Source organism: Mus caroli, unplaced genomic scaffold (genome assembly GCF_978045245.1).
Source record: "Mus caroli unplaced genomic scaffold, Mus_caroli_1 scaffold_9, whole genome shotgun sequence".
In the NCBI taxonomy this organism is placed as follows: Eukaryota; Metazoa; Chordata; class Mammalia; order Rodentia; family Muridae; genus Mus; species Mus caroli.
Window position 1 is genome coordinate 31,320,877 of NW_028227264.1, and position 18,882 is coordinate 31,339,758.

The following is an 18,882-nucleotide window of genomic DNA, read 5'->3' on the forward strand; positions in this document are numbered from 1 at the left end:
TATCTCTTATATTCTGTTGCTGATGCTCGCACCCATGTTTCCTGATTTCTTTCCTAGGGTTTCTATCTCCAGAATTGTGTCCCTTTGGGTTTTCTTTATTGTTTCCACTTCCATTTTTAGATTTTGGATGGTTTTGTTCAATTCCATCACCTGTTTGTTAGTGTTTTCCTGTAATTCTTTAGGGGGGTTTTGTGTTTCCTCTTTAAGGACATTTTCCTATTTGGCAGTGCTTTCCTGTAATTCTTTGAGGGATTTTTGTGCTTCCTCTTTAATGACATCTACCTTTTCAGCAGTGTTCTCCTGTAATTATTTGTGTGAGTTATTAATGCCCTTCTTAAAATCCTCTACCAGCTACATATGTGGCTAGAGACATGAGCTCTGGGGGTACTGGTTAGTTCATATTTTTGTTCCACCTAAGTCCACTGGTTGGCTGTAAGCATCCATTTCTGTATTTGCCAGGTACTGGCAGACCCTCTCAGGAGATAGCTATATCAGGCACCTGACAGCAAGTTCTTGTTGGCATCTGCCATAGTGTTTGGTTTTGGTGGTTGTTTATGGGATGGATTCCCAGGTGGGGCAGTCTCTGGATGGTCTTTCCTTCAATCTCTGCTTCAGACTTTGTCTTATCCATGGTTTCTATTCCTGGACAAAATATCATGACCAAGAAGCAAGTTGGGGAGGAAAGGGTTTATTCAGCTTACACTTCCATACTGCTGTTCATCACAAAGGAAGTCAGGACTGGAACTCAAGCAGGTCAGGAAGCAGGAGCTGATGCAGAGGCCATGGAGGGATGTTTCTTACTGGCTTGCTTCCACTGGCTTTCCTATAGAACCCAAGACTACCATCCCAGAGATTGTACAACCCACAAGGGGCCCTTCCCTTCTTGATCACTAGGTGAGAAAATGCCCCACAGCTGGATCTCATGGAGGCATTTCCCCAACTGAAGCACCTTTCTTTGCGATTACTCCAGCCTGTGTCAAGTTGACACAAAACTAGCCTGTACAGACTTTTTCTCCATATTTCCTCCTGTGAGTGTTTTGTTCCCCCTTCCCACTAAAGCATCCACAAATTCCATCTTCCCACTAAAGCATCCACAATTTGGTCTTCCTTCTTCTTGGGCTTCATATGGTCTGTGAATTGTATCTTGGGTGTTCCAAAATTTGGGGCTAGTATCCACTTATCAGTGAGTGCATACTGTGTGTGTTCTTTTCTGACTCGGTTTCCTCACTCAGGATGACATTTTCAACTTTCATCCATTTGCCTGTCAATTTCATGAAGCCATTGTTTTTAATAGCTGAGCAGTATTTCATTGTGTAAATGCACCACATTTTCTGTTTCCATTCCTCTGTTGAAGGACATCTGGGTAGTTTCCAGCCTCTAGCTATTATAAATATGACTGCTATGAACATAGTGGATCATGTGTCCTTATTAGATGTTGGAGCATCTTCTGGGTATATGCCTAGGAGTGGTATAGCTGGGTCCTCAGGTAGTACTATGTTCAATTTTCTGAGCAACTGCCATACTGATATCCAAAGTGGTTGTACCACCTTGCAATCCCACCAGCAATTGAGTAGTGTTCCTCCTTCTCTACATCCTCGTCAGCATCGGCTGTCACATGAGTTTTTGATCTTAGCCATTCTGACTGGTGTGAGGTAGAATCTCAGGGTTGTTTTGATTTGCATTTCTCTGATGATTAAGGATGTTTAACATTTGTTTTGGTGGATCTCGGTCATTCGATACTCCTCAGTTGAGAATTCTCTGTTTAGATCTAGTTCCCATTTTAAAATAAGGTTATTTGGTTCTCTGGAGTCTAGCTTCTTTACTTCATTGTATATGTTAGATATTAGCCTTCTATCAGATTTAGGATTGGTAAATATCTTTTTCCAATATGTTGGTTGCTGTTTTGTCCTATTAACAGTGTCCTTTGCCTTACAGAAGTTTTGCAATTTTATGAGTTCCCATTTGTTGATTTTTGTTCTTAGAGTATAAGACATTGGTGTTCGGTTCAGGAAATTCTCCCCTGTTCCCGGGTGTTCAAGTTTTTTTCCCCACTTTCTCTTCTATTAGATTCAGTGTATCTGGTTTTATGTGTATGTCCTTGATCCACTTGTACTTGAGGCAGTATTGATTCTTTTTTTTTTTTAATTTTTATTAGGTATTTTCTTCATTTACATTTCAAATGCTATCCCAAAAGTCCCCCATACCCCCCCTACCCATCCACTCCCACTTCTTGGTCCTGGGATTCCCCTGTACTGGGGCATATAAAGTTTGCAATACAAGGGGTCTCTCTTCCCAATGATGGCTGACTAGGCCATCTTCTGATACATATGCAGCTAGAGACATGAGCTATGGGGGTACTGGTTAGTTCATATTGTTCCACCTATAGGGTTCAGACCCCTTTAGCTCCTTGAGTACTTTCTCTAGCCATTGGGTGCCCTGTATTCCATCCATTAGCTGACTGTGAGCACCCACGTCTGTGTTTGCCAGGCAATGGCATAGCCTCACAAGAGACAGCTATATCAGGGTCCTTTCAGCAAAATCTTGCTGGCGAATGCAATGGTGTCTTCGTCTGGAGGCTGATTATGGGATGGATCCCAGGGTGCGGCAGTCTCTAGATGGTTCATCCTTTTGTTTCAGCTCCAAACTTTGTCTCTGTAACTCCTTCCATGGGTGTTTTGTTCTCAATTCTAAGAAGGGGCAAAGTGACCACACTTTGATCTTCGTTCTTCTTGAGTTTCATGTGTTTTGCAACTTGTAACTTGTGTATTCTAAGTTTCTGGGTTAATATCCACTTATCAGTGAGTATATATCATGTGAGTTCTTTTGTGATTGGATTACCTCACTCAGGATGATGCCCTCCAGGTCCATCCATTTGCCTAGGAATTTCATAAATTCATTGTTTTTAATAGCTGAGTAGTACTCCATTGTGTAAATGTACCACATTTTCTGTATCCATTCCTCTGTTGAGGGACATCTGGGTTCTTTTCAGCTTCTGGCTATTATAAATAAGGCTGCTATGAACATAGAGGAGCATGTGTCCTCTTACCAGTTGGAACATCTTCTGGATATATGCCCAGGAGAGGTATTGCTGGATCATCCGGTAGTACTATGTCCAATTTTCTGAGGACTGATTTCCAGAGTTGTTGTACAAGCTTGCAATCCCACCGACAGTGTTGATTCTTAATAACCTCAAAATCCACACATGAAAAAAAATCTTAATTTTGAGTCAAATAAAGTCATTAAACATCTTACAGAGAGACTTAATCAAATGTTTTATTTTATCTCATTACCCGACTTGTCTTTCAAGAATATACAAGTTTGCAGGGGATGGGGGATGGATGAGGTCGGAGTGGATGCATGCATTATGGGGGTGGATGGGGTTGGTGGGGAGCACCCTCTCAAAGCTAAGGGTAGGGAAAAGGAATGAATAACTCTTGAATGGGGGACCAGGAAGAAGGACAACATTTGTAATATTAATAAGTAAAACAATAAAAAAGAATATAGAAGTTTATCTAATCTACTAATTAATGCAGGCATTCCTTGGAAACTTGATAGACACTGGAACCCAGAAATTAGATAGGCTATCTTTACTTTCACTCCTCCTCCTATCCAATTCTAAACCCACAGTCTTATTCCCTGCTCTGTAGAAGACCACCTGCTGCAGCCTCCCCTTTTCTCTTTGCCCTATTTCCAGTAGGTCACACAGATCTCCTTCAGCCTTTTCCATCACCTTTTTCATTTATCTCTGCCACCAACTCCAACAGGCACTCCTTAGAAACCTTGCCAGTAAGACTAGCCAGGGAATGAATAAGGTAGGTTATCTTCCCTTTCCCTTCTCTTCTCCAATTATAATCTACCAAACTGACATACAGTTTGTAGCAGACCCTGACTGTGGCCTCTCCCTCCTTTCCATCCCCATTTCAAGAAGTCTTTCTAAGTCCTGATTGTGCAACAAGCATTTCTCCCTCCTAAGGAACACCTCAGTCTCCTCACTTATATCCCATCCCCATACATTAGTGTCAGTTTGTAATGCATAGAAACACATTCTATATGTGACCCTCAGTGGTCAAGTCTGTTAGAATATCAGCAACATTCTACCAGACAACCCATAGTTATGACATGTCCTAAGAACCAGAGAAGGTAACAGAAACCAAGGAACTCAGCATACACACACACACATAAACACACACACACAAACAAACAAACCCACACAAGACACAACCCATATCAATATAAAAACACAATCAATAACAGCCAGGGAAATATGTTTCCACTAGATCCTAACTTCTCTTATACAGTAGGCTCTAAGAAATGGAACATAACTGGCACTAAAAATGACTTCAAGAAAGTTATTGTGAATATGCTTATAGACTTTCAGAAATATATAAATAAATCCAATAATAAACTCTATGAAAATACAAAGGGAGGAATAAAATGAAGAAAGCTGTTCAAGATGTAAAAGTTGAAATGGAAACACTAAGGGAAACCCAATCATAGGGAAAACTAGAAAGGAAAAATTTAGAAACTCAAGAAGTATACTCAGAGACAAGCCAACCAACATAATAAAAATGCCCATTATAGGCAAGACAGGAGAAGTGTAAAACTCATTTAAAGAAAATGCTAAATCCAAAAAATTCCAGGCACAAAACATTCAAGAAATCTAAGACACTATGAAAACACAAAACCTAGAAATGACAGAAATAGAGGTAGGAGACAAAACCCAAGTCGAAGGCACAGATAATATTTACAACAAAACAAAACCAACCAAAAAAAGATGCCTATCATGATACTAGAAACATACAGAATACCAAATAGGTTGGACCAGAAAAGAAATTCCCCGTGACATATAATAATCACAATACAAAACATACAGGACAAAAAGAGTGTTAAAAGATGTATGGAGAAAAGACCAAATAACATTTTTTATTGGTTATTTTATTTACATTCCAAATGCTATTCCCTCTTTCCAGTTTCCCTTCCACAAACTCCCTATTGCATCCTCCTGCCCCCTGCTTCTATGAAGGAGATCCCCCACCTACCCATCCACTCCTGCCTCACCGCTCTTGCATTCCCCTCCACTGGGGCATTGAGCCTCCCCAAGACCAAGGTCCTCCCCTCTGATTGATTAATGTCAGATAAGGCCATCCTTTGCTACATATGCAGCTGGAACCATGGGTCCCTCCATGTGTACTCTTTGGTTAGTAGTTTAGTCCCTGGGAGCTCTGTGTGTTCTGGTTGTTCTTCCTATGATATTGTTGATATTGTTGTTCTTCCTATGAGTTGTAAACCCCTTCAGCTCCTTCAGACTTTCACCTAACTCCTCCATTGGGGTCCCTGTGCTCAGTCCAATGGATGGTTGGCTTCAAACATCTGCATCTGTATTCATCAGGCTCTGGCAGAGCCTCTCTGGGAACAGCCATACCAGGTTCCTCTCAGCAAGCACTTCTTGGCATCAGCAATAGTGTCTGGGTTTGGTGTCTGCAGATGGGGTGGGGCAGTCTCTGGAAGGCTTTTCTTCGGTCTCTGCTCCACTTTTTGTCCATATTAGAATGCCATCAGATTTTAAAATGGAGAACTTAAAAACCAGAAGTGCCTGGACAGATGTTATACAAACTTTAAGAGACCACAGATTACACAGCTCAGATTATACAGCAAAATATTCAATCACAATAAATGGAGAAAGAAAGACATTTCCCAATAAAACCAAATTCAAGAAGTATTTATGTATAATCCAGCTCTACAACAGATGCTCAAGGAAAACTTTAATCAGAAAGAAAAACCACATCCAAGAAAAATAACAAGGAATAAGTAATCAGATCAGTAAATCAAAAGACAGAGGGGAAACCCACACCACCACAACAAAATAATGTAATCAAAAAAACACTGCTCACTGGTAACACTTATAATTGGTCTTAATCCACCAAAAAAAGGCATAGATTAAGAGATTGAATCTGAAAACATAATTCATCCTTTTATTGCACTCAAGAAACAGACCTTAACATCAAGGTAAAAACCATCTCAGGGTAAAATGATTAAAAAAAAATATTCTAAGAAAGTTGACCAAGAAGGAAATTGGTGTAGATATTTTCATGTCTAACAAAATGAACTGCAAACAAAAACTAAGTAGAAGAGATAGGAAAGTGCTATATACTCAATGAAAGAAGAATACATCAAGAGAATATTGTAATTCTAAACATCTATGAACCAAACACAAGGTCATCTAAGTTCATAAAAGAAACAGGAGGTATCCTGTAGCCAGGCAGGGTCTATAGTATAGGGATAATGACACCCACCCACAGTTAAAACCCTTGACCAAAAATGTGTCCTGTTTACAAGAAATATGGAGCAAATATGGAGCAGAGACTTACAGGTATGGCTAGCAAATAACTAGCCCAACTTGAAACCCATCCAATGGGCAAGCATCAATCCCAGATACTATCTGTGATATTCTGATATGCTTGCAGACAGGAGTCTAACATAATTCTTCTCTTAGAGTCTTCACCCAGTAGCTGACTGAAATGTGTACAGAGACCCACAGCCAATCATTGGACAAAGCTTAAGAATTCTAATGGAAGAGTTGGGGGGGGGGATACCTGCAGAAGCCCTGAAGAGGATAGAAGAGGAGTCAACTAACCTTGACCCTTGTGTGTTCTCTGAGACTGAGCCACCAAGCAAAGAGCATACATGGGCTGAACCAAAGTCAATCCCCCTCCCCAGCACATAAATATCAGAACATCAGCTCAGTTTTCATGTAGGTCCCATGATGACTGGAATGGGGGCTATTCCTAAAGCCATTTTCTGTCTGTATAATCCATTCCCTAACTGAGCTGCCTTGTCTGGCCTCAGTGAAAGGGGATGTGCCTAACTGAATAAATTTGATGCCCCATGGTGGACAAATATCCAGAAGGTCCCTCCTTTCAGAGAAGAAAGGAAGTGGGAAAGGAGGTAAGAACTCTGTGAGGAGGAACTTGGAGGAGAGAGTTGTGAAGGGAATGAAAAATAAATAATTAATTAATGGAGAAAGAAAAGCACTAGTGCAGGTAGAATAACATTTTGACCCACATGCAATAATAGTGGCTGATTTCAATATCCCATTATTGCCAATAGACAGACAAAAACTTAATAGAAAATTTCTGGAGCTAAATGACATCATCAATCAAGTGGACATATCCGGTATTTACAGAAGATTTTACCCAAACACACAAAAATTTCCTTCTTCTCAGAAGCTCATGGTAATTTCTCCAAACTCGACAAAAAGTAAGTCTCAACAGACACAAGAAAATTGAAATAACTCTCTGTATTCTATCTGTTCACCTTGGATTAAAGCTATCAGTAACAAAAGAAACAACAGAAATCATACAAGCTCATAGAAAATGAATAACTCACTAACTAATGAAAAATGGGGCAGGGAAGAAATTAGAAAAGAAATTGAAGATGGTTTTAGAATTTAATGCAAATGAATATACAACACATCCAAATTTATGGGACTCAATAAAGGTTATAAAAAATTACGGAATTAAGTGACTACCTAAAAATTGGAAAGGTCTCATAATAGTGAGTTAATAGCATATATGAAAGCCCTAGAACAAAAGAAAAAAAATGAAATCCAATAGGAGTGGTTGGTAAGGAGGAAAATCAAACTGAGGACTGAAATGAAAAAAAAAAAAAAAGAAACACAATGACAATGCAAAGCGTTAAGGAGCAAATTAAGCCAACTCTTCAATAAACAAGCTATAATATGTATAACCACAGGAGTTAGGCATATAGTACAGGAATAGAAGGGACAGATTGGCAAGGGAAATAAAATAGATAGTTACGGATGCAAGAGGGAGAGTGGCACAGGAATGAGGATTAAACAGGAAGAGGAAGAAAAGAGACAGCAGTGGATGAAATTTGGAGAGCAACAAATGAAATTAGAGGCCATTTGAGGGCCATATGAAATCTAATATAGTACATACTTCTTAAAATATGTACATGGAGTGCACTAGGAGGGACCCATGGCTTCAGCTGCATATTAAGCAGAGAATAGTCTTGTCGGGCATCAATGGAAGGAGAGGACTTGGTCCTGTGAAGTCTCGATGCCCCAATATATGGGAATACCAAGATGGTGAGTTGGGAGTGAGTGGGTAGGGAATATCTTCATAGAAACAGGGGGAGAGGGATGGGAAAGGGGGTTTGCAGAGGGGAAACCAGAAAAGTGGAAAACATTTGATATGTAAATAAATAAAATATCCAGTAGAAAATCAAAAACCTATGTACATGTATGAAGGCAATGTAAATGATGTTGCTCCAACATCTCTCATTCCAAATGAAGCTTCCTATATGTACAATGATGTGTCTCTGAATCTATATATGTTTCTTATGCTTTTTCTTTGTCTCTTTTTCTTCATTGTTTGGATATTTTGTCCAATTCCAGCTTGTTTTGTTTTGTTTTATATCTTATCTTATTTTATTATTATTTAGATGCCTACTGGTTTTCTAAGTAGAGACAGAAAGAATCTGGATTAAGACAGAAGGTGAGGTGGAAAGATCTTAGAGGAGCTAAGGGAGAGAAATTATATTCAGAATATATGGTATAAAATGATTCAATAAAAGAAAAATAGAAGTAAAAATACACATACATGTGCATGTGTTCAGAGTTAATCCTCTCTGAACCAGTACTTTGCCCCCTGCTTAATATTTGATGATCTTAACTTATTTTAATGTACTTTGTATTTTGAAGAAACTACTAAATGAGAAACATTGCACTGATTTAATAGGCTGTATAAGAAAAGAAAAGGAAAAATTAAGGTAATGATTGAACACATAAACATACACACATTCACAAACATACAATACAAAATTGAAAGTTTGGAAAAATACTAACTCTTAAGTCAGGCTGAATGTTTTCATTTTACTTAATATTTCCTCCTGAAATTATTTTCAATGATATTTACTTAAATATATATAGATGGTTCTTATCATCCTAATTTCTGAATTTGAACTCTTGCTTAATCCAATTATTTTCTATGAAGAAGTAAAAGTTATGCCATGTATAAGGCTATTTTCTTCAGTTCATACTGTTTTACCTCTTCACACTCTGTTGAAGGATTATAAAGTGATCAAATGCTAAGTAGCATCTTAGTGAAGTGAATTATGTATTTCCCTTTGTTTCAAATATACAAATATTAGAAAAGATGAAACATTCCTGCCTAAGGTGGAAAGAATAATTTCTTTAAATAAAATTCTTATGCACTTTTAATATGTTTCACTAGAAACCATCTTTTTTTTTTTTCAGATGTAGCCCATCCAACACCTACCAACTCAATGGATGCCCTATATAAAATAAATACAGTTGACAGAACTGTACTCTTAAAAAACTAATTGTTTTTCAATTTTTATTTTTAACTCTGTTAAAATAAATTACTGAGTACAATTATACTTATCAAAATTTACTCAAGATTACTAATATTGTATCCTTTTCCCATTTCTAAGAAAAGAAATAAAAGCATTTCCCTTTGGAGTCATTTAAGCAAGAAAGAGTCCGTATTTGAATTCTCTGGGCTCCCAAGTATCTTCTGGCTTCTGTCTCTCTATTATGTGAATCTGAATTTGTCCCTGATTGAAGACTGTCTTGTGATTCTCTCTAGTGTGCCTGTTTGTTTGTGTAACTGTCTCTGTGTCTACCAAAGGGCTTTGGTTTGCTTTACTTACCAGCATAGAAAACATCTAATGGAGAAAGAATAAGGGATATTTTACAGAAATCTTTATCAGGGTTTTACAAGGGAATAAGGCACTGGCTTAAATACCCCAACTGGCCAAACAACAGTACTAAGAAAACATTATTTCTTCTTTTGTTTGTTTGTTTTTTTGTGTTTTTTTTTGGGGGGGTTACAACATTATTTCTTAATCAATGTCCAAATTTATGATCAAATTTCATGGTGGATATTCATTTAGAAGACTCTTTTCAACAACTGTATTTGTTGCTTTCAGCAAATGATACAAAGGCATTGTTCTATGTCAGGGCATGGAAGAGTATGCAAGATTACAGCTATGCATTATAGATTGCAAAAGTTGATTACATGGGAAATTCAAGGCAATTGGATTTGGTTTTTACATTGATCAGAGAATATTGAACAAACAGGCTGAGCACACAGGAGGATAGCATTCTTAAATCTTCAATGACCTCCAGGTGTATTATTAATTATATGAAGTCCTGCAAAACTCTTAGTCTCTTAGAAGGTAAGAGGTGCGTTTTATCATAATGCTTTGCCACAAAGAACTCCCTCAAGAAATCAAATAGTAAACGGAGTACAAACAATATATAATAGAAATAGTTAAAAAAAATTAAGCCAAATAATAAAGTATTTGGAACTTTTGCAACACTTGTATAATTTTGTTGTAGATATTATTGGAATCTTAAGGACAAAGAATGTATTTTTAGCTTTATATTTAAATATATTTTGTTTATTATAAAATTTTGCAGCTAGAAAAAACATCATGCAATAACACAAAGTCTAAAACAAAGCTAGATCAGAAATAAGACAATGGCTTGAACCTGTGATGGTATCAGTCATGTAGATATCTTTGAGATTTTTCAAAATAGTTGAGGACTGGGTCATGCCAAACATATTGTTAAACTTTAGTGAGGTTTTATCTATGTGTATTTTATTCACAAAAATAACAATGTCATAATCAACAATTCTGAAAACATAAAGTACAGAAAAATTTGCATGGAGATCTGAAACTGAATCAAATAATGACAAATACCTTCTATATTGTCAATACTCACCAACCCTTGCTCTAAAATGCAATAATTACAACAATTTGGTTTCTAAATGATTTTCATTTCTATAGTGACATATGTATTCCTTTGAACAATAGGTTTAATTTGAGCATTTCGCTCCTCAGAAATTAAATTTTGTTTTTATCTACAGTCTAGGTGGATTCATTCCCACTTTTTTTAAATAACAAGCTTCATAACAGTATGTGTGGAACTAAGTAACCTCTGGATTTTTATGAACTAAATTCTTGGGTGCATGAAAACTTTTCTTCAGACTATAAAGTCAGTCAGTGAGCTAATAATGCTGCAAAGACAAGGACTGATTTTTTTCTATTTATCCACCCAATATGAAGTCCTAAACAATGACCAGTCATTACAGTAGCACATTGGAAGCTGTTTTCCTCAGCTAAAACCAAGAGAGTTCATTTGTTCCATGTGTGCCTTTTCTTTCAGTGCCCTCACAAGTTCAAAGAGTACTGCTATTTCAGGCTCCTTGTGCACATAGCAGAATGGCATATCTAAACTTGAATGCCTATGGCCTACTGATGTCAAGTATCAATACTGTATATGCTAATAGTTGAGTTAGCACATGCTGAGACTTAGGTCTGGTCATTTTATTCTGTGTGTTGATAATCTTTCTGGAATCCCATCATGGTTCATGGCAACTTTTCAAGGGATAGTTAATATATATGTACTCAATGAAAGAAGCAAAGGGATAATATGAAGCAACCCAACCAGGCAGATTTTAATAAAGCAGTAAATATACAGTCTTTCATCAGACTTTCTTAATAAAACACCCTTAAAGGATCATAGGTATGGTGATAAACCTAAAGTTGTATGTAGAAATAGAAACAGCCTGCTATGGTTCTAAAGGTTTCCTAAATGATTCCTCTTTCATGGTTTATACTCTGTTCTGTTCCCTTGGAAATGTTACAGAAAACTTAAATGCTTGATTGAGCCATGCAACTTACATATCCACATTAATGAGAACACTTTACATGGTTTTTCTCTTTAGGGATATGAAAAATGTAATACATGTAATGAACATTTTCTAGGATGTGACTTTTGGAATGCTTCTGCCCACACAAATTCAAACTGTTTCCCCATTTCAACACCTTACTTGAAAAAAATTTACTTAATACTTTTGTAATATTTTAACATAGTTCTCTGTTTTAAATGGCATTGGTTGAAGTTACTGCTTTCATCTTGCATAACAGATAGTACTGTATGAAAATAATTAAATCTCCATTGCTGGTGGGATTGCAAGTTTGTAAAACCACTTTGGAAATCAGTCTGGAAGTTCCACAGAAAATTGGACATAGTACTACCGGATGATCCAGCAATACCTCTCCTGGGCATATACCCAGAAGATGTTTCAACTGGTAATAAGGACACATGCTCCACTATGTTCATAGCAGCCTTAGTTATAATAGCCAGAAGCTGTAAAGAACCCAGATGTCCCTCAACAGAAGAATGGATACAGAAAATGTGGTACATTTACACAATGGAGTACTACTCAGCTATTAAAACAATGAATTTATGAAATTCTTAGGCAAGTGGATGGATCTGGAGGGTATCATCCTGAGTGAGGTAACCCAATCACAAAAGAACACACATGATATGCACTCACTGATAAGTGAATATTAGCCCAGAAACTTAGAATACCCAAGATACAATTTGCAAAACATGTGAAACTCAAGAAGAAAGAAGTCAAAAGTGTGGATACTTCATCCCTCCTTAGAATGGGGAACAAAATACCCATGTAGGAGTTACAGAGACAAAGTGTGGAGCTGAGATGGAAAGAAGGACGATGCAGAGACTGTCCCATCAGGGATTTGTTTATTCAACTTTGATATTTGAAGCTGCATAATTATAAATGGATTTTTTGGTAAGTTTTTGGTTACTGTCTATGTCAAGACTGTGAGATGCCATATATTGGATTTCAAAAGTTTTTGGAGATAGTTTTCTTTTTAATGAAAAGTGGTAAATTGTCAATCTCAAAATTCATCATGCCAAGAGCATGATAAAACTGTTGCCTTTCTACAAAAGAAGTAGACATTTAAATCAAGATGTTTAGCATTGGGTATAATTATACAATTTATGAAATAAGTCTTTGAATTACATACAAATTTGAGTCTAGACTTAAACTGTTATATGTTTTTGATAATGTTCTCCATAACGTGTATCAATGTTATCCATAGCCTGTATTACATCTGCAAAATGTCATCTAATCTTTTTGCCTTTTCTCAAAAGAAAATGTGACCCTGGTATATATGTCACATTGAGATTTGTTGGTTCTTAAAAGGAAAGTAAAACCACACTTATTAAGATGACACATTTTTACTATATTAAACATGCAAATCCACGTGCAAGGTAGAGTGTTCTAACTTCTGAGATCTTGAATTTCTTTCTTCAGAGACTTGAAGTTATTGTCATACAGATCTTCCACTTGCTTAATTAGAGTCACACGAAGATATTTTATATTTTTGTGACTATTGTCCAAGGAGTCACTTCCCTAATTTCTTTCTCAACGTGTTTATCTTTAGAGTAGAAGAAAGGCACTGATTTGTTTTAGATAATTTTATATCCACCCACTTTGCAGAAGTTATCAGGTTTAGGAGTTCTCTGGTGGATATTTTGGGTCACTTAAATACACTATCATATCATCTGCAAATAGTGATATTTTTGACTTCTTCCTTTCCAATTTGTATTCCTTTGATCTCCTTTTGCTGTCTAACTGCTCTGGCTAGGACTTCAAGTACTATATTGAATAGGTAGGGAGAGAGTGAGCAGCCTTGTCTAGTCCCTGATCTTAGTGAGATTCCTTCAAGTTTATCTCCATTTAGTTTTGTGTTGGCTACTGGTTTGCTGTATATGGCTTCTACTATGTTTATGTATGTTCCTTGAAGTCCTGATCGTTCCAAGACTTTTATCATGAAGGAGTGTTGGATTTTGTCAAATGCTTTCTCAGCATCTAATAAGATGATAATGTGCTTTTTTTTCCCTTTGAGTTTCTTTATATAGTGGATTACGTTGATGGATTTTCATATATTGAACAATCCCTACATACCTGGGATGAAATCGACTTGATCATGATGGATGATCATTTTGATGTGTTCCTGGATTTGATTTGCAAGAATTTTATTGAGTATCTTTGCATCGATACTCATAAGGGAAATTGGTCTGAAGTTCAAATTCTTTGCTGGGTCTTTGTGTGGTTTAGGTCTCAGAGTAATTGTAGCTTCATAGAATGAATTGGGTAGCATTCCTTCTGTTTCTATTTTGAGTATTGGTATTTGGAAAGATCTCCCATGCTCACGCTTTGGCAGGATTAATACAGTAAAAATGGCCATATTGCCAAAAGAAATCTACAGACTCAATGCAGTCCCCATCAAAATTCCAAATCAATTATTCATAGAATTAGAAAGAGCAATTTCCAAATTCATCTGGAATAACAAAAAACCCAAGATAGAGAAAAATATTCTCAACAATAAAAGAACTTATGGGAGAATCACCATCCCTGACCTCAAGCTGTCCTACAGAGCAATTGTGATAAATACTGCATGATATTGGTACACTGGCAGGCAGGAAGATCTGAAAACCCAGAAATGAACCCACACACCTATAGTCATTTGATCTTTTGCAAAGGAGCTAAAACCATCCAGTGGAGGAAAAAAAAAAAAAAAGCATTTTCAACAAATGGTGCTGGTTAAACTGGTGGTTAACATTTAAAAGAATGCAAATCAATCCATTATTATCTCCTTGTGCCAAGTTCAAGTCCAAGTGAATCAAGGACCACCACATAAAAGCAGATAGAGTGAAACTGATAGAAAAGAATGTGGGGAAGAGCCTCGAGCACATGGGCACAGGGGGAAATTTTCCTAAACAGAACACGAATAGCTTATGCTGTACGATAAAGAATTGACAAATGGGACTTCATAAAATTGCAAAGCTTCACTTTCTTTTCTTCTTCTTCTTCGTCACCCCACTTTGTCCTCCCTGCCCCTCCAATAAACCTTTTCCCTATGGAAAAAATGCAAAGCTTCTGTAAGGCAATGGCCACTGTCAATAGGACAAAGTGGCAATGAACAGACATCTGATAGAGGGCTAATCCAATATATACAAAGAACTCAAAAACTTAGACTCCAGAAAACCAAATAACCTTATTAAAAAATGGGGTGCAGAGCTAAACAAAGAATTCTCAACTGAGAAATACCAAATGACTGAGAAGCACCTAAAGAGATGTTCAACATCATCAGTCATAAGGTAAATGCAAATCAAAACAACCCTGAGATTCCACTTCACATCAGTCAGAATGGCTAAGATCTTTATGATCTGGTGACAGCAGATGCTGGCGAAGATGTGGAGAAAGAATAACACTCCTCCATTGCTGGTGGGATTGCAAGGTGGTACAACCACTCTGGAAGTCTGTTTGGTGGTTCCTCAGAAAATTTAACATAGTACTACCTGAGGACCCAGCTATACCACTCCTGGACATATACCCAGAAAATGCTCCAACATGTAATAAGGACACATGCTCTACTGTGTTCGTAGCAGCCTTAATTATAATAGCCAGAAGCTGGAAAGAACCCAGATGTCCGTCAACAGAGGAATGGATACAGAAAATGTGGTACATTTACACAATCGAATACTACTCAGCTATTAAGTACAATGAATTCATGGAGTTCTTTGGCAAATGGATGAAAGTTGAAAATATCATCCTGAATGAGGCAATCCAATCATAAGAGAACACACAAGGTATGCACTCCCTATTAAGTGGATATTAGGCCAGAAGTTCGAAATACTCAAGATACAATTTATAGACCACATGAATCTTAAGAAGAAGGAATACCACTTTGGTCCTTCTTAGAGGGGGGATCAAAATACCCATGAGAGGAGATACAGAGACACAGTTTGGAGCAGAAACTGAAGGAAAGGCCATTGAGTGACTGCCCTTCCTGGGGATCCATTCCATATACCGTTCCCAAATCCAGACACTGTTGTGAATGCCAACAAGTGCTTGCTGACATGAGTTTGATATAGCTGTCTCCTGAGAGGTTCTGCCAGTGCCTGACAGATTCATTGGTGGACACTCTCAGCCAACCTTTGACCTGAGCACATGGTCCCCAATGGCGGAACTCAAAAAAGGACCAACGGAGCTAAAGGTGCTTGCAGCCCCATAGGAGGAACAATAATATGAACTAATCAAAGCTCCCAGGGACTAAACCAACCAAAGAGTACACATGGAGAGACTCAAGGCTCCAGATGCATATGTAGCAGAGGATTTCCTTTTGGGACAGCAATGAGAAGTGGGACCCTTGGTCTTGTGAAGGCTTAATGTCCCAGTGTAGTGGAATGCCAGGTCAGGGAAGCAGGACTAGGAGGGTTAGTGGGCAGGAGGGTGATGGGATAGGGAGGTTTTCAGAATGGAAATGAGGAAAGGGGGTAAAAATCTAAAATGTAAATAGACAAAATATCTAATAAAAATGACAGATAATCAAGATTTCATTTTATGGTGTACTAAAATCCCTTGAGTATGTGTTTTGAAGTCTATCTAATGGTTTCATTTCTATTTATGTCACCAATAATTATTTTCCATGACATCTCAAAGCCTGTCATATCAAGAATTTATTAGAAGTCAATAAAACTATATAAGTTGTAAGTAATTATTTATATTTTCAACACTTCCACAATGATCTGAAATTAGCCCTCATCTGTAAGTGACAAATTTTATGTGCAAAATTGTCTGTCAAAATGATTCAGGAACTAACTCTCATTTACTTTGGGTGAAAATATAATCTAAAGTATATCAGATAGGGGTTACAATGGCAACTTAAGTAAAGGAACATTGTTAAGACAATCGTTTAGACAAAAACAAACAAACAAAAACAAAAAAACCCATTCTTTTTTAGAATTCCTCATCTTAATTGGGAAAAAACATTTTCTTGAAAAAAACTCTAAATCACACAACGGAGATGATCTCCCATTTGGTTTGGTTTTCCAGCTCATCGGCTACTCTCTTTCTTCAGAATGCAGCCAGTGATGTTTCCAGAAAAGTTCCTCTGAAACAAAAATTACTAAGCAGGAAAACATTAATAATAACAATTTCCCGGAGATAATTAACCTTGCTATGACCCAAGTATATTTGAATAATGACAGTGTTTTGTAGGAAAATATTGAAATAATCACTATGATAGCAGATATATGGCTTCATAGGAAACAGGGATACAGTTAATTAAATTTTATAGGTTACATGTCCTTAAGCTTCTTATTGTAGTCCATATCACTGTCTCAAACATGTGAGTCAAACTTTCCCAAACTAAATTACTAACAAAATTTACAAACTAGATGTGACCACAATATTGTATTTACAAAGAACTTGGCACTTACAGAATAAATTATTGACTTTTTAAAATCTAGCCCAGGGCACCCATGGTTTAGGCAAATGTGAAAGCCAGATGTCATGTGCATTATGCTATGTGAACATGAGTAAAGTTTTCCAGCAGGTCAATCCCACAGTGTTGTCCCTGTTGCTGAAAGCCAGGACCTCCCATTTTTAATCCATGGAGTAGGGGTGGAGAAGTTCTCAGTCCAGAGCAAGTAAAGGCTGCATGTTTTCTTCTTCACTTTTATCCATTCGTTTCAGTGCTGTAGGGTCCACTACTGACTGAGATCTGGAAAGAATAATGCCAAGGTCAATGAGTCAGCCCCACTAATTACCCTCAAATATTCTCTCTCTCCCTCTCTCTCTCTCTCTCTCTCTCTCTCTCTCTCTCTCTCTCTAATTCACTACTGCTTCCCCTATTCCCCGAATTCTCTTCCCCCACATAAATCACGAGATTTATGAACTATGGATGTAGAGTTTGGCATTAGAGTGAACATACAATCCCTTCTGGCCTCTGAGGTTATGAACAGCAAAGATTTCTATGCACGTAATAATAAGATTGATGTTCTCCTGACAATTGAACCAGAATATTCTCTTGGAAATATTGACATTTTCTAGTATAGGACAGATAATTTCTGATAAAATGTTTCTGGATGGTAAAACAAATGGGAAGATGATTTTGACATCAGTAAGAGGTTTAATTCTTGCTTTAAAATACCCTATAAGACAAATAAAAATATGTATAACATTTCTTTATGATAAAGAAATGGGTTATGTCGACCCAAAACATCAGAAATTCAATGTAATTTTGTTATTTCCCACTAGAGTATCCAAATAAAAGAAACCACGCGCTTGAATGCTTCAAAAATTAGTTAAAGAATTTTAAGTTAAAAATGTTTATTTGGTCAGGACATAGATGGAAATGCAGGGACAAAAATGGAGCAGAGACTTAAGGAAAGGCTACCCAGTGTCCAGCCCAAATCGAGATCCACCCCATGTGTGCACAACCAATCTTGACACTATTACTGAGGCCATATTGTGTGTGTAGATAGGAGCCTGGCCTGGCTGTCCTCAGAGAGGCTCTACCAGCAACTGACTGAGACAAATGCACATGCTTACAACCAACCATTGGATTGAGGTTGAACCCCTATAGAAGAGTTAGAGGAAGGACTGAAGGAGCTGAGGGGGATTGCAACTCTATAGGAAGAACAACAATGTCAACTAACCAGGAACCTTCAGAGCTACCAGAGACGAAGCCGAAGACCAAGAAGCATAACTGGGCTGGTTCATGGCACTGGACACATACATAGCAGAAAAGTGACTTGTATGGACTCAATGAGAAAAGATGTGCTCAAAACTGTGGAAACTTGATGTCTCAGGGAAGATGGATACTGGAGGGCAGGTGGGGGACTATGATTTCAGAGGTGGGAGAGGTAGTATGGGAGGGAAGAACTTGGGGAGAGGATACCAGGAAGGGAGGCAACTTTTGGAATGTAAATATATACAATAACAATACAGATTAAAAAAGAGAAAACACATAATTTGAAAAACCCATATGTGTGTGTATATACATAACACATGCACACACACACACACACACATATATGTATGTACATACATATATGCATATATAGTTATGCATATGATATATACATGTATATATACACATATATGCATATGTATATATACATATACACAAATATGTATATATACACATATATGCATACACACATGT

General features: G+C 37.3%; 1 protein-coding gene across 4 annotated transcripts in view; it reads right to left on the reverse strand.

The window, feature by feature from the left end:
* Positions 1 to 10,475: 10,475 nt before the first annotated feature.
* Positions 10,476 to 18,882, reverse strand: part of Clvs2 (clavesin 2) — a 117,349-nt gene continuing 108,942 nt past the window's right edge. For all 4 annotated transcript variants that reach the window (XM_029482292.2, XM_029482291.2, XM_021175049.3 and 1 more), the window contains one exon: positions 10,476 to 17,436. In XM_029482292.2, the coding sequence (XP_029338152.1) occupies positions 17,349 to 17,436 (88 nt within the window). In that variant the 3' untranslated portion in view covers positions 10,476 to 17,348. The remainder of the gene's footprint in view (positions 17,437 to 18,882) is intronic.